Source organism: Symphalangus syndactylus, chromosome 4 (assembly GCF_028878055.3).
Source record: "Symphalangus syndactylus isolate Jambi chromosome 4, NHGRI_mSymSyn1-v2.1_pri, whole genome shotgun sequence".
NCBI classification, from domain to species: Eukaryota; Metazoa; Chordata; class Mammalia; order Primates; family Hylobatidae; genus Symphalangus; species Symphalangus syndactylus.
The window spans coordinates 119184918-119199840 of NC_072426.2; the positions used below are offsets into that span (position 1 = coordinate 119184918).

Genomic DNA, 14923 nt, shown 5'->3' on the forward strand with positions numbered 1-14923 from the left:
GAAACCCCATCACTACTAAAAATACAAAAATTAGCTGGTCGTGGTGGTAGGCGCCTTTAGTCCCAGCTACTTGGGAGGCTGAGGCAGGAGAATAGCTTGAACCCAGGAGGCAGATGTTTCAGAGAGCCGAGATCGCACTACTGATTTCAGCCTGGGTGACAGAGCTAGATTCTGTCTAAAAAAAAGAACCTCAGTTCCACCACCTATTCATTGTGCTAACCTTGGCAAGACTCCTAACCTCTCCATTTCTCAGTTTCCTCATCTGTAAAATGGGAATACTTATACCACCTACTATGGCATTTTCACAAGGCTCAAAGGAGTTAGTAAGTATTAAATAAAGTAAAAATAATAAGCAATGAGTAACTAGCCTAAGAACTCTGTCCATGCAAGTTTCAGCAACTGTGTGTGTAAGCAATCCAGGCCCCACTTACGTATAATCCTCCAGGCCCTACTTACTTGTAAGCCTCCAGGCCCCACTTACTTGTAAGCCTCCAGGCCCCACTTACTTGTAAGCCTCCAGGTCCCACTTACTTGTAAGCCTCCAGGCCCCACTTACTTGTAAGCCTCCAGGCCCCACTTACTTATAGTCCCACCTGCCCCTTTCTTAACTCAGGTCAGTGCTTGTCTCATGAGTGGCAAGTCACTGAAAAATAAGAAAGTCACACTCTTCCTCTCATATGAATCACCAAGTTCAATAAAGTCCAGAATTTCAAAAGTGCATTCAAGCTGCTTACACATATAAGGCCCCTAAATGCAGCTGCCCACATGAGGAATTTTAGTCACATGTTGTTGCAGGCACATGATCAGTGAGTTCCCATCACCAGAAAAGCAAGGCAGGGTTAAAAGGAAGGGCCAAACTAAAAATGCAAAGGGAGGCTGTCAAAAATCACCTGACTGGAGAAGGCATGCCCAGGCGTGGGGAGTGGGAGAGCCCCCTGGCTGTTGGCACTGCCGTCGTAGGGTGTGAATAACACAAGGATGGCATTTACTTGGAAGAAGGCTCATTTGTTGAGATGATTGCCTTTACAAAAAGGCAATCAGAGCCACTGGGCAATGAGGATGACTTGGTTCAATGGGCATCTCCCATCCCTCCTTCTCCAGCAGCACAAAGGTAAAGCGAGATTGGGAGCTGCCATTTATACAAAAAATGTATTGTAACTACAGAGGCTTAAAATCATGTGAAATAGATGGAAGTTGTAGAACAAAGGCCGATGGAAAACTACAGTATATGACACAAACACATTAATCTACACCCTACATTTATACGTGAACACCTTTGCTGTTTAATGGATGAGCTACTAATAAGTCAGAAACAGTTTAGCTTATATCCATTTGTTCATAAACTGTCTCTGTGAGGCTAAAAGTAAGTTGGTGCTTTAAAGAAGTCCATTTCTCCTAGTTAAAATTATTTTGGTCTCAATTTTACGAAATTAATATAATGTGGGAGACAGCACAACAATTTTTGCTGGCTTCCAAATTAAAAATAGTTGAAATGACATATCTTTTATTTTGGAAAACCAGGGACAAAAAGATATTCCCAGCCAACAAGTGAAGTGCCAAGTTTCTGTCAACTGCTTGGTTATAATTTGGAGAGTTAGAATTAAAATTTTATATCTTGAAAAGGGTAGTTTTTGGAAAAAGAAATGATGTAAGGCCGTTGTTGCAGGCAACTTTTAATCAGGCTTCTAATAACGATGACCCTTCCAGTTCCTTTATGCTCTGCACTGAATCTTGAGACTTTTTAACTGGAGGAACTCCCCTGTCAGGAGGCCCCACAAGGAAACACCTGGGGCTCCATGAACACGACTCACCCAGGCCTCTCCTTCATGTCAACCTTGACCTATGGTGAAAGCCACAGGCCTATCTCATACCACCATGCCCCGTTTCATGGTCTTGGCTGGAGACCGTAGGAACAAAACTGCACTGATGAAAACCATAGCTGTACCAAAAAATACTGTACCATGTACCAAGTTTATATTCTACATCAGTGGTCCTCAGCCCTGGCTGCACACTAAAATCATTCTGCACCTTAAAATCATTTGAGGATATTAAAGAAAATACCAATGTCTAGGGCCTATCCTAGTGAATTATAATTTCTGGGCCCTGGCATTTTGTGAAAAACTCCCCAGGCAAGGCTAATGTGCAGCCGAGGTTAAGAACTGCTGCTGGCTATGGGCGACAAGGCACAGAATCAGCAGGAACTTAGCTCTCCACAGTCGGGTGAACACATATTCCCTGAACACCCTAGCCACGTGACCACTGGCTCACCTGCCCTGACATGCAATGATTTGCATATGCTTTCTGGCTTCCAGGAAAGAGCTGCTGGAACATACAGGCCTGGAGTCCTCTCAGGTCTGCCTCAGTCTAAACCGTGGGTGAAATCTACAAAATTCATTTTTCTGTCAGCCCAGAACGCTGCCCATACTATTCCCTGAATCAAATGCGATGCCGGGCCTGGAAGCCTCCGTTTTGGAAGCAGCATTATTCTTGAAGGACCAAGCAGTGTTAAGTGTGGGCTCAGTCAGAAGAATAGCTGATAGTTTGGAGAAGAGATTTTATTTCACAATCATGCACGTTAAGAAACCTCTAACAGGAGTGGGGGTGGGGAGTATTGAGAGTCCATTTAAAACAGTATTCTATCCACTGACTTTTAATCCCACTGGGTTCCATTCAATCATCTTTATGCTTAGTTTTAGTTGAAGGAGCAAGAAAGACTCCCCTTAATAACCAGGCAAGAAAGCATCAAGTGTTTTCTCTCTTTTGGAAACAAGTAGGTGTCTACACGCTTGAATTTGTCACTGTGCTCCAGTTTTGCAGACAGTGATCTGGCTGGCACAAAGATTCACAGACTCAGTGCCCACAAACAGCTGCACCCTACAGTACCAGCAGGTGCACGGACAGAGCCCAGCGAAAAAATTCAGTGCAAGAACAATGGCGCCGTTATAACGCCAAGGGACAAGGCCCGAGACTAGCCACTACTTCACTACATTTGATGATGGGAAGAGCTAGAAACTCAGCTGCAGCTCCCTGGGATTTGGCCTTTTTGTCCCTAAATCATATCCACAGACGCAGCCAGGTAGGGCATCACAGTGAGAGCAGCTATCAAATGTATGGTCGGACCAACCAGAGGGTAAGTAAAATTAAAAAAAAAAAAAAATCGCTCCAGAAAATGTATTCCTTTCCTTTTAACATAGCTTCTCCTCTCCTGAGCTGCATTGCCACAGCCACCAAGTTTACATTTACATCCAAATATGCACACACAAAAAAATTAAGGATGCATCTCACTCCCCGGTGACTTTATAACAGGTTGCTAGGTAACAGTGCATACAAGTCAGGTTTCAGGACCTTCAGTAAGCCACCATAAAATAGCCACATGGGCCTTTTGCATAAATAGTGTGTGCATTTGTTATCTGTTTTCTTATGCCACTTGATCAGTCAGTAAATATTCTGACTGCCAAACCAAAAACAACTCTCCATCAATAGCTAACTGAAAACACAGATCACAATATAAGGCTTTGATGCGCAATTCTTTCCCCCAACCTATCAACTGGCTTCTCCCCTCGTGTCTGCTGCTTGCAGTGTTGGCTCTAAGCAGCCTTATCTTATGCTCCCTGAGATTGGGTCTAGAGCTAATTACAGCATAATGTGAGCACTCAGAGCTGAGCCCAGCAGGAGCCACGCATCATACACAAGTGTTTATCCAAAGACCAAACCTTCCCTGTTCCCGCTCACCTTCCTCTAGATTTTAAAACATCCCTGGAGTCATGGAGTAAAGGGAGTCACACCTTACTCAGAGTCATTCACCCCCACCTGGATTTCCCGTCTGTTAGGTAAGGAAATGTCCCCCTTTCTAAGCTATGTGATGTGAGTATGTCATTTGCATTCCTTCCCTGGGGATTGCACTATAAGGGCCCATAAAAGGAGCCCCCTTTGCTATCATGGTGGCAGGGAAGATAATCAAGGAAAAACTAGAGTTCCCCTGGAGGTGAAATCCTAAAGGATCAAAACAGCAAACATGGAATACATGCAAACATGTATTTCCCCCACATGTTCAAAAATTTTTAAATATAAAACTCAAAGTCTCTAAAAATCACATTTTCACCTAGACTGGAATAGAAGAGGGAGAAGTCGGGGGAGAGGGGTGATGAGGAGCAGGGAAGCCAGTGTTCTTTAGAGCCACAGTCAGAAACTTGGCCAATTCCAGCATAGGGCCCCCTCACTCTCATTGCCAGTTGGTGTGCTTCACTGTTACATTCCCTGCTCTTTGCCTACTTGGTTCATTTCTGGGACATCTCATTTTCCATCCCCTACCTTTCCTCATTTCTTCCAACTAGTGTCTCCCACTCCTGAGGAGCAAAGATCTGTGGTAAGGGGGACATTCCAAAAGACCCGACTGAAGTGTCCCTGCGCAAAGGGACTTCAGAGTGGAGCTGAACCTCTAATTCACCTGGCAATGACATTTAGTGAAATGCGACTCACAGTCCATTTAAAGGAAGGCGGTGACCAATTATTCTCCATTTAAAAGGGTATTGTCAATCTCCAAAGAGCTGACATGGCATTTGGAAATCATCGTGGGGACTGCCATCTTCACTGAAATACAGAACCAATTCTCCACCGACCTTTCCCCACCCCCTACATCTCCTTTAAAATTTAAAATCATACTTTTAAAAGCGTAATGAGTAGCCGCACAATCCTGCAACACACCTTATCATTCCAAAAGAGAACGACAGGAAAAACAGAGTGCCCTAAGACCTCGATGCCCCTTTTCAACACCACAACTTAAATCAAATATGTTGGGGAAAAAATGAGAAAAAAAGAAACATCATGTACAATTTGATGGTGATAAAAAGAATGTCAACTAATAAGAATACATCTTTATAATTTATACTCCATCTTTTTTCCCAAATGGATCAGGGCAGTTTTTTAAAAAAAGAATTTTTTTTAAAATGTGTTTTTAAATTCCACTTTATATGAGGTCCCTAGAATAGTCAGATGCAAAGACATAAAGTAGTGGCCTCCAGGGCCTGTGGGGGAAGAGGTGAACTGAGAGTTGTTTAATGAATTTCAATTTGAGAGAATGAAAAACTTCTGGAGATGGATGGGGGTAATGGTTTGCACAACAATGTGAACATACTTAATGTCAGTGAACTGTGCATCTAAAATGGTTAAAATGGTAAATTTTACGTTAAATACAGTTTGCCATAATAAAAAAATTCCCTTAAAAAAACCTGAAAAACTTCTTAAAGATAGTTATCATTTGCTCAAATTTTAGAAGTCTATAATTCCTAATCGTAGTCTTTGTATTATGTCCTTTAAAAATCTTACAAATTAAGACAGTAAAGAACTTGAATAATGCCAGAATGAGGTATTCCATACAAGTCCAGTGCAGAAGAGACATGTTAAACAGGGCCCAATGTCACACAAGCAACTGACACAAGCCTGGCTTACCATGTGACCTTTCCCCGCTACAGTAAGAACTCATCAACGGGAAAAAAAAACAGAAGGAAATCAACAATCCCTACTGTTTTGAGACTCAAGCCAAAGCAATACTGCTTCCAAAGGATTACACACACACAAAGTCAAGGAGAAAATGTATGGAAGTGCAGACTATCCAAATTTAAAGGGACCTTGAAATCATCTAGTTCTACCAGCTTATTTTACAAATGAGAATACTGGTAGACATAGAGAGAGAGAAAGAGAGAGAGAGAGAGAATACAACCCTATTCAAGTACCTGACAGCTTCATGAGAAAATCAGACGCCATCTTAACAGAGATGTCCTGGCTGAACAATGCTGACGCACTGTTGGCCACATACTCGGAGGGGTCTTTCAGCTTTGTGTGGTTGGCGGGCCTGTCGGCAGCATTCAAAGTAAAGGAGGTGGGCAGGCCGTTATCTTCCTTGGGTTCCTCCTTCACCAGCAAAGGCGAGACGCCAGCCCCTCCCTGGCTAGTCCTCTCTGGAGTGTTAGACGTCATCATGGTCCCCACTAGCTCTGTCCCTCCTCCTTCCCTTTGCTGCCCCAGGCAGGCACTGTCACTGAGGTGGGGAGATCCCTTGACATCTGGGTCTGGGATCTCCTCCTTCACCTTGGCTTCTGTCCTCAGGAAGTGCTGATGGCAACGCATGTGGAGTTTCAGGCTGAAGTGGCGTGAGGAAGTAAAAGGGCACAGCTGGCACTGAAAGGTCTCTCCCCGATCCTGGTGCTGATGAACCTGACGGAGAAGCAAGAAGAATGAGCTAGCCACCGTGCATTTATGGAAAATGCCTTGCCGTAGATCCAAACTATTCATCAATCATTTCCTCACCGTGCAAAGGGCTGGCCTTTGTACCGCAGAGCATTTCATTATGGGGCTCCAGGTAATGAGGCCAATCCCTAAACATAAAGTGGGTCCACATAGGTTAAGAGTCCATTATTAGGGCCATGCTCACAACTGAGGATGCAGCCGGCCAATGGATGCTATTTTGGGTAGCATCCCAATATTCTAGTCATCTGATCTCAGCTGATGTCTTCACAGAAAATATTACAAACCCAGCACAATCCAAATATTACATAATTACTAGTTGGGGGTCAAAAGAGGTAAACTGTCAAGTAATTCCTCTCACAATAATGATACTTTGCATGTACCCAATTTTTTGTCACCCAGGAAATTAGCTATGTTTTGCAAACATAATTTCAGCTTTCAAAATGCTGCTCTTAGGTAATTAAGAATGTAGAAAATAATGTCTCCAGGGTATTCCCGTTTCAAAGTCAGAGAAATTGAGGCCCCAGAATAAATGGATTCAGCGAAATTACATACAAAAAAAAACAAAGTAGGAGAAAAACCAAGGTCTGACCCTCACCAAGTATTCTGAGCAAGAGGAAACCAATTTTTCCAAACGTGGCTATAATATCATGCTCCGGATTCTGACGTCTGCAATGAAAGAATGCAGACTTTTAAATCCAGTTCCAGTCTTGCATGCAGACGATACCTGTAAAAATTGGGAGAAACTTTTTCTTCCTGTCACTACCAAATTTAGTGCTTAAAAAAGTGAGGAAATCATTGCATTGGCCTGAACCAGGCTTTGAGCTGGCAGGTGCTCATAAGCTTGTAACTTCCCCATTCATCGCTGCCAATGCACTTTAGTGCTGACCTGCTACACTCTGCTATTTCAGGACTGGCCCTCCCTTAAGTAGAAACTGCCAATTGTGTAGATGTGGGCCAAATGATTTGGGTAGCTGTGTGATCTGAACAAACAAGTGAGTGATTGGAACGCAAAAGCAAAACAAAACTAACACCTCCTCTTTTAGAGGTGACATAAGCAAGACTCGAACCCAGGTCTCACCAAGGTTAAAGGCTCATGCGTTAATCCGCTGCACCACCTGGCCCCTCTGGGTAGGTTTCCTTTCCAAGAGAGCAAGTTTTACAACAGCTGTTTATGCATTCTGAATGCAATCCAAAAGCATTATTCACCAGCCAAAACATACTTTTAAATAATGTTAAGTGACCAACAAAAGCAAAGAAATTAAAAGTTAATGGTGAGATCCTGTCGCTACAGCACCCCACTGTGGCTTTTTGAAAAAAACAACAGAAGAGATTCTGGGTCCCCCAAAGCATGAGTTTCTCAACAGAAATAGCCATGTACACTTAAAACCAGTTAGGCAAAGTCCTGATCATGAAAAGGCTTTCCCTCTGCTGGGGTGGAGTGCTGGGGGTGGGATCACTGATTGTCACCAGCTGTTAACATCACCCCTTTCTGTTCTTTCACAACAAAAGGATTTCACTAGGAGCTGATCATTTCATTTGCTTTCTCACAGAATCCCCACCATCCCCTCCGATCAATTCACGCAGAAGCAGGCACCTTGGGGACCTCAGGTCACAGTCCCATGGGACCCTGACCGGTGCTGCCAAAAGCATGCCCCGGAACCAGGTGGTAAAGGTCACGAGGCGGAGAGCTTCCATTGTCCCTGAGAGCAGTGCAGTGGGGCAGATCCATTTCAGAAGTGTCCTTACATCTACTGACCCAGGAGAGGAGGGGAGCTAATCCAAGACCAGAAGCTCCGGAAGCAGCTTCTGGAAGAAGGAAAACGACAGAGCACGAGCCCAAGTTCTAAAATCAAAAGGGAGTCCTGGATTAAAAACAATCTGTGTGCATGTATTTTATGTGACTTCTTTTCCACCAGATCCTGGCCTTGTTATATTTAGTTATGGACAAATTAGTGAAGCTTTAAAGGAAAAACAGTGGGTATTTTGTTGACTTTTGCACTTAACAATTTTTTTTGAGCTACAACTTCCCCAAAGAGACTATGTATCACATTTGGCCTTTGAGAGAAGTATTAGCTCTATCCTCTGACTGCAGTGTTTCCCCCTTCTCTCCTGACATTCTAGCACTTTTCTGTCATAATTTTTATTCTCTTTAGCTTGACATTTGCTTTAAAGACCCTCTTAGTCTACTAAAATGAAGAAATGCTTCTCTAAAGCACGTCATTCTCTCCAGGCCATGTTTAGGGGGCTCACCTATCCTCTGGTCATTTCACACAAACAACCCATATCAGATGCTGTTCCATCATTAGGGTCATCTCTTCACCATTGGGGCCATTTCTTGTTAGCAGTTGGATGCTTGGGTTGTGGTATTTCAGAGCTTGGGGAAATTTTGGGAAACCTCTACTCCATCCCCCACTAGGGGGACAGGTGAGGGTCTTCATGAGAAGTTAGAGCTCCTTAAATGGCAGACCTGAGGCTACTAGAACTCAGTACCCTGACTCTTGGTCAGTTTCCTGCTAATACTTCACCAGTGTTCTTTATCTTAGCAGTCCTCCTCACCTTTTCTGTTCAATTTTAGCTTATGAATTCATGTTGAATTCCTGTATGTTCACTTATCCAGGAAAATTTTAAAGGACTTAATGGAAATCTGAGATAACCCCAAGGAAGCTGGAGGCCTTTATAAGCTCCTTCCACAGCGGCTCATAAAAATATTTACACAATATATTATGAAGGAAAGGTGGGCTAAAAGAATGTACAGTGCCTAGGACATAATAGGATAGAGTAAGTACTATAATACAAATACAGTAAGTACTATATTTGTTGAACAAAGAAAGTAGAATCCCATTTTTCTTTAAAACATCGATATACCAATATAGAAGAATATACATCAAAGTGATAATGGTTATTTATCAATCTTGGTGATGGGATTAAGGATCAACTTTATATTCCTTTGTTTATCAGTTTTTCTAAGTTCTCAGCACTAAAGACAGATCACAAAAAGGGAAAAGGAATAAAATTTATTTTAGAGTAATTTTTTATACCATTTCATTGATTATTTCTAAATGTAAATAAACATTAATGTATATTGAGATGGCTTTCCGATAATGATCACCGTATTAGCCACATTTACTGAATGTTGTTTCTCCAGGGTGGGCACTGTATTAAGTGCTTTATGTGCATTATCTCATTTAACTCTCATAACAACCCCATGAGACAGACTGTATAATTATTATCTCCATTAGTGGAAACAGAGGTTTGGAGAGGTTAAATGATTCTTTCAAAGTCTCACAGCTCCTAAGGTGGAACTGAGATTCTAACTAAGGTTTTTCTGACCATACAGTTTGAGATCTTAATCTCTGGCTATACTGACCCCACTTTTTTTTTTGTTTGTTTTTTGTTTTGTGACGGAGTCTAGCTCTGTTGCCCAGGCTGGAGTGCAGTGGCGCGATCTCAGCTCACTGCAAGCTCTGCCTTCCATACTGACCCCACTTCTCAGGCAGAATTCATTTAGAAAATCTGTCCACGGCAGGGTGCAGTGGCTCAGGCCCATAATCCCAGTACTTTGGTAGGCCGAGGCGGGTGAACTGCCTGAGGTCAGGAGTTCAAGACCAGCGTGGCTAACATGGTGAAACCTCGTCTCTACTAAAAACACAGAAATTAGCCAGGCGTGGTGGCAGACGCCTGTAGTCCCAGCTACTCGGGAGGCTGAGGCAGGAGAATCGCTTAGAGCCCGGAGGTGGAGGTTGCAGTGAGCCAAGATGGCGCCACTGCACTCCAGCCTGGGTGAAAGAGCTAGACTCCGTCTCAAAAATACAAAAAAAAAAATCTGTCCGTCCATATTTGTAGTCTCTGGTGGACATAGCAGAGGATATCTACCCATAAGACTACAACCATTATATTTCCAGGTAGACGAGATTTGCAAAATGTAGCAAAATTAAAGCATTTTAACCAAATAAAATCATGAATGCTTTGATTAAAAAAAGAACAGCCAATAAGTGAGGTGGAAAGCAGGGACAAGAAAGAATATACCATTTGATAAAATTAAACTTGCACGAGCTCTTCTCACACTTCCCGTATCAAAAGCTCAAGTCATAGCTCAACAGGTTAGGACACCGTGAGTTTGAATAAAGTAGTAATTTCACACAACTGCTTTATCGTACTGGTTATTGATTTGTTCTGAAAGCATTCTAAGACCCCACGACCCACAAAGCCCTTGCAGCTCTCATCTGTGACACTGCCATGGCCGGCCGTCTGTGTCATCAAGGCACCCAACTCATCTCCCTGTAGTTTCAGGGTCAGTAGTTCCTGCTATTGAAAACCCTGCTTTTTTTCCATGGGTTTATAAATAGGTTGTTTTAAGTGACCCTGAGCTGAAACCAAGCTTACAAGGTGTCAGGCTAGATGCAAGTTTTCTGCTCGCTGAAGCTTTAAATTTGCCAGACCTGATTTCTAAACACAGCTTAGGAAATAGTAACTAAAACAAATTTTCATTTTAAAGGCATTTCTTTTGAAGTCTTATCCTGCTAATGAAATTCAACTTTGCAGGTTTAAAATACAAGTTTTTACTTTGGGAAGACGTGACAGAGGATGAGGAGGGTTAAAGTAAAAACTAAGTCGGCTGAGTAAAATTCAGCCAACCAGAACTCCTGGTTAAATGGATTCTGAAGATGAAGGGCATGCTACTCCCGGGAGACAAAGGCAAATGATAGAAAACAAATTACATCATGGATTTAAATTTTTTTAATCTTCCAAGCTATTTCCTAAAGTCAGTAGAGGTTCTATCTGGTCACACTTTTTTAGAGCTACAATTCTGAAGAGTGATTTCTGATCTATTTAGAAGGATTAGACCGCAAGATTTCCAAATAAGCAAATACCTTAATAATGTCCATACATTATACTTCTTATGGTAGGAAAGTAAATACTTTATAAATAATGTCAACAGCCAAATCATATAGAAAATATCAGTGAAGATATGATTGCTATTAAGATGCTCAATGATAGTTATTAGAATTAAATAACTTCCACTGAAAATTCCTGTGTCAGATATTTGGTTAATATTCTCTCCTTACATACTAATGACAACTCTTCCAGACAAACATTATCATTCCCATTTAACAGATGAGAAAATTCAGAGTCTAAAGGTTAACTTGCTCAAGGCCACTTAGCTAGTAAGTTGCATAATAAGATTTCAGTTCAGGTCTATCAAATTCAAAAGCCCATGCTCTTTTGATCCCAAGAGTTTCCTCCTGGATTTTGAGACAAAACCCTTCACATTAATGGAGTCAGCTAAAAAGATTTCCATCTAACTAAGTTTTCCCCCATCTCACATAAGAGGGACTCATGGATTCTAGTCAATTCTTCTGTACATGTTTAGTGTAGGTTTGAGCTCCCCAGTTGTTTTTAATAGGACATTGAAAATTATGTCCTTGGATGTTTGGTAAATGCAATCCTGGGAATTACGATAGCTCAAACAATGACAGCCTCAATGAGGACTACAGTCTTGTTAGAAAGGGCCCCAAGCCTCCCACAGGGCCAAATAAAGTTAAAGGCCAGGTGCCGTCAATGTCTTCACGCCTCCTACACGGTGTCTCTGTGTGTTCCTCTTAGTTTGCAAGCTGGAAGGTAAGGCAGTAACAGCCAAGGGCAGTCTCTCCAGGAAGAGGAGCAGGTTCAAGAGCCCTCTCTTTGGTGCTCAGTCCAGCAGCTCTTCCTGAACTTGGCTTTCCCTGCTTCTTGCTATTCCCCAACCCCGCTTCTGAGTGCCCCAATGAATGCGTCAGCACACAGGCCAGGCAGGCTTTTGCTCCCCTATAGGAGAGGACCGCCCTCCAGTAAATACATTATTTGGCTATCGAAGGTTCTCTCTGCCTTTAAGTTCTTGGCTGCAAAGTGGACATTAACACCTTTCTGTTGAATTCTACGTTGCTACGTGGAGTACTGTCATCCACATGTTCCATCAGTGAGGCGCCCTCCCTCGGCCAAGAAGCCTCCTGCACCAGACCATGTACAGAAGCCCTGGCTGTGCCTGCCTCTCCAGGAGGTGCAGGCGGTAGGTGGCTTACCTTCATGTGGGATTTGAGATTGTCCTTGCGAGCACACCGGAATGGACAGAGCGGACACTGATGACTTTTTAAACCTGTGTGAATCACCATGTGCCGCTTCCAGTAACTCTTCCTTTTAATAACCAAACCACATATTGGACACTGGAAAGGCTTTCCACTTTCCTCTTCTGAGGCTTGGAAGAAGGAGAAAGAAAGGAACATTAAGGAAAACAAAAAGGTACACTGCATCTGGCATTAATTCACATACACTGCCATATAAAAAGCACTAAAAATGATTTGGGGTTTTTTTCTTGACAATTCCGAGATTTTATTCATAAGAAAGTTTTAGTACTGCTTTTCTTCAGGTAGAAACCCATATTCATCTAGTTACTTCCATCTGGGCTCCATTTTCCAAAATCTGCTCATCCTGCCTTGTGAAAGTCTGACTTCCAAAGGCCATCCGACACTAAGGAAGACATCTGCAAAGGGGCTTCGCCCAGCCTGTCCTAACTCAGGGCCCAAGGGTACCATGCACAGTCAGAGAAGCCTGAGTGCAGGGGCTTTGTTTCCTGAAGGAAACTGTAAGACTCAAGTCCATGTCTGAATTCCTGAACTTGGAAAACAGTGAGAAATAAAAACAAATCACACGGGACAGAGAATAATGCACTGCTCCACACTGAAAACCAAACAGCTATCATAAACCTCACTCTCTGAACTCCAATGGAGACAAATTTTCGGATCCCTACTGCTGACTTGTTTAGTTGTGGCTTGAGCAGATGCTGCTGCCAATTTAGCCATCAGGGGGTCTTAAGGTCAGGGTTTTTGACCCTTTTATTTCTGTCCCTTTGGTAGCCACTAACAATATGTGCTGCCTTCCTCTGCACGGTGACTGGGCCTCGCTGCCCACTTTGGGGAGAGCTGCAATGAGGCCACCACAAATGCTCCAATCTTTCAAGAAATTAAACAAACCAACTACTTCCTCCAAATAAAGCTAAGGTCGCTCTCAAAGTGAAGGGTCTCTGTTGTGACACTATTGCTAAACTTCTGGTCTACCAATTTATATTGCTCAGTGCCACGCTAGCCTCTGCAATTTGGGGATACAGGGAATAAAAAGAAGCAGAATCAAGAACTTAGACATTTCTTTCTTAATCATAGGGAATCAGAAATATTTCAAAACCAGTTAAATGACTTGGCATATGTGCCCACAATAAAATATAAGAAGCACTTTTTAAAATGAGCTAGATCTACAGACGATGATATAAAAACATGTCCAAGATATTAGCATTGGTGGATAAAGCAAGATACAAAACCATATATCCAGAGTAATTCTATTTTTGTTTTCTAAAAAAATGGGAATCAATCACAGCTAAAACCATTAGGTGAAATATTAGCAGGGAACTTTATAAAGGATGGATCAGTTGACAACACCTAAAACCACTAATTAATCTTGACATTAATAAAAATGGGGCAGATACCATGTGCCTTCTGATATGTCATCTGTGAAATGTCCTTATAAAAAATTAAACAATCCTCTATATAACTAGCCCTTTATTGGAAATACAATTGATTTTTTAAAAAAGTGTTAAACACACCAACGGGATGAAATCAGCCAAATCTAGAACGTGTGAATTCCTCAAGACAAACGACCCAGTTTCTTCAACATGTAAATGGCGTTTTTAAAAGAGAAGGGGTTATGGAAAAATAAAGACTTAAGAGATATATACAAAAAAAAACCGCAAGGTGTGAAGCTTATTTGGATTCTGTTTAAATAAAACAATTGTAAAAGGACATTTCTCAGATAATTGAGGAAATACTGATTATAGCTTGGGTGTTCCAAAATATCATTTAGCAATTGTTGTTTCTGTTAGATGTGATAGTGGAATTGTGGTTATTTTTTTAAGTCCTTATCTGTTGAAGATATGTACATGGAAGTATTTACAAACAAGCAGATATGATGTCTGGGACTTGCTTTAAAATACTTGAGAAAAAATAAAGGGAGGGAGTGGGAAGAATGGCATGAATAAATGGAACAAACAAAAAATGGTATCTTTTTATTTGTATGAAAACTTCCTGGAAGCATACCCAGGAAACCACTGAGCAGTTACCACTGAAGGATTGTGGATTCAACGGAAGGAATCAGGAGGGAAACTTGTGTTTTCATTTCATATCCTTCTGTACTATTTGAATTTTTTAATGTACACGTTACTCTTCTTACTTTAAAAGAAAATATTCCCAAGAGTATACTTTAAAATAATCTCATCATGTATTTATTGGGTCAACTGAGTCTCTACATACAAAGGAGCACTTCAAATGGATGGAACCAGAGGGTTCTGGAATAAAGTTGGAGCATTCCAAAAATGCAGTTTTACTAATACAGGTCTATTGGTTAGCTCAACCATGCAACTTGAAAAACAATCAAGTCTGGAAATTCTACTTGTGATGTGTTCCACCACATGTATTTCCTTTTTTAATTGGGGGAGTAACAGGAAATGAGGGCTTCCTTTTACTCTAGGAAGAGCACACCTTGCAGACACATATAAACAAGCATTTTTATTAACCCCCTGTAGCTTTTCTGCTGTCTGTTTTTGTGAATTGCCTCTGCCGATCTGGAGTCCTATCTGTAATTATGTCTCTCATCT

The 14923-nt window shown here is 41.8% G+C and overlaps 1 protein-coding gene across 15 annotated transcripts in view; it reads right to left on the bottom strand.

Moving 5' to 3' along the window:
- The window catches only part of ZNF827 (zinc finger protein 827), a 177656-nt gene that overhangs the window by 118201 nt on the left and 44532 nt on the right, over nt 1-14923 (bottom strand). For 13 of the 15 annotated variants that reach the window (XM_055276041.2, XM_063638221.1, XM_063638220.1 and 10 more), the window contains 2 exons: nt 12306-12478; nt 5733-6213 (listed from right to left, as the gene is read on the bottom strand). In XM_055276041.2, the coding sequence (XP_055132016.1) occupies nt 5733-6213; nt 12306-12478 (654 nt within the window). The remainder of the gene's footprint in view (nt 1-5732; nt 6214-12305; nt 12479-14923) is intronic. The other 2 variants (XM_063638219.1, XM_063638218.1) reach the window with 1 other exon arrangement.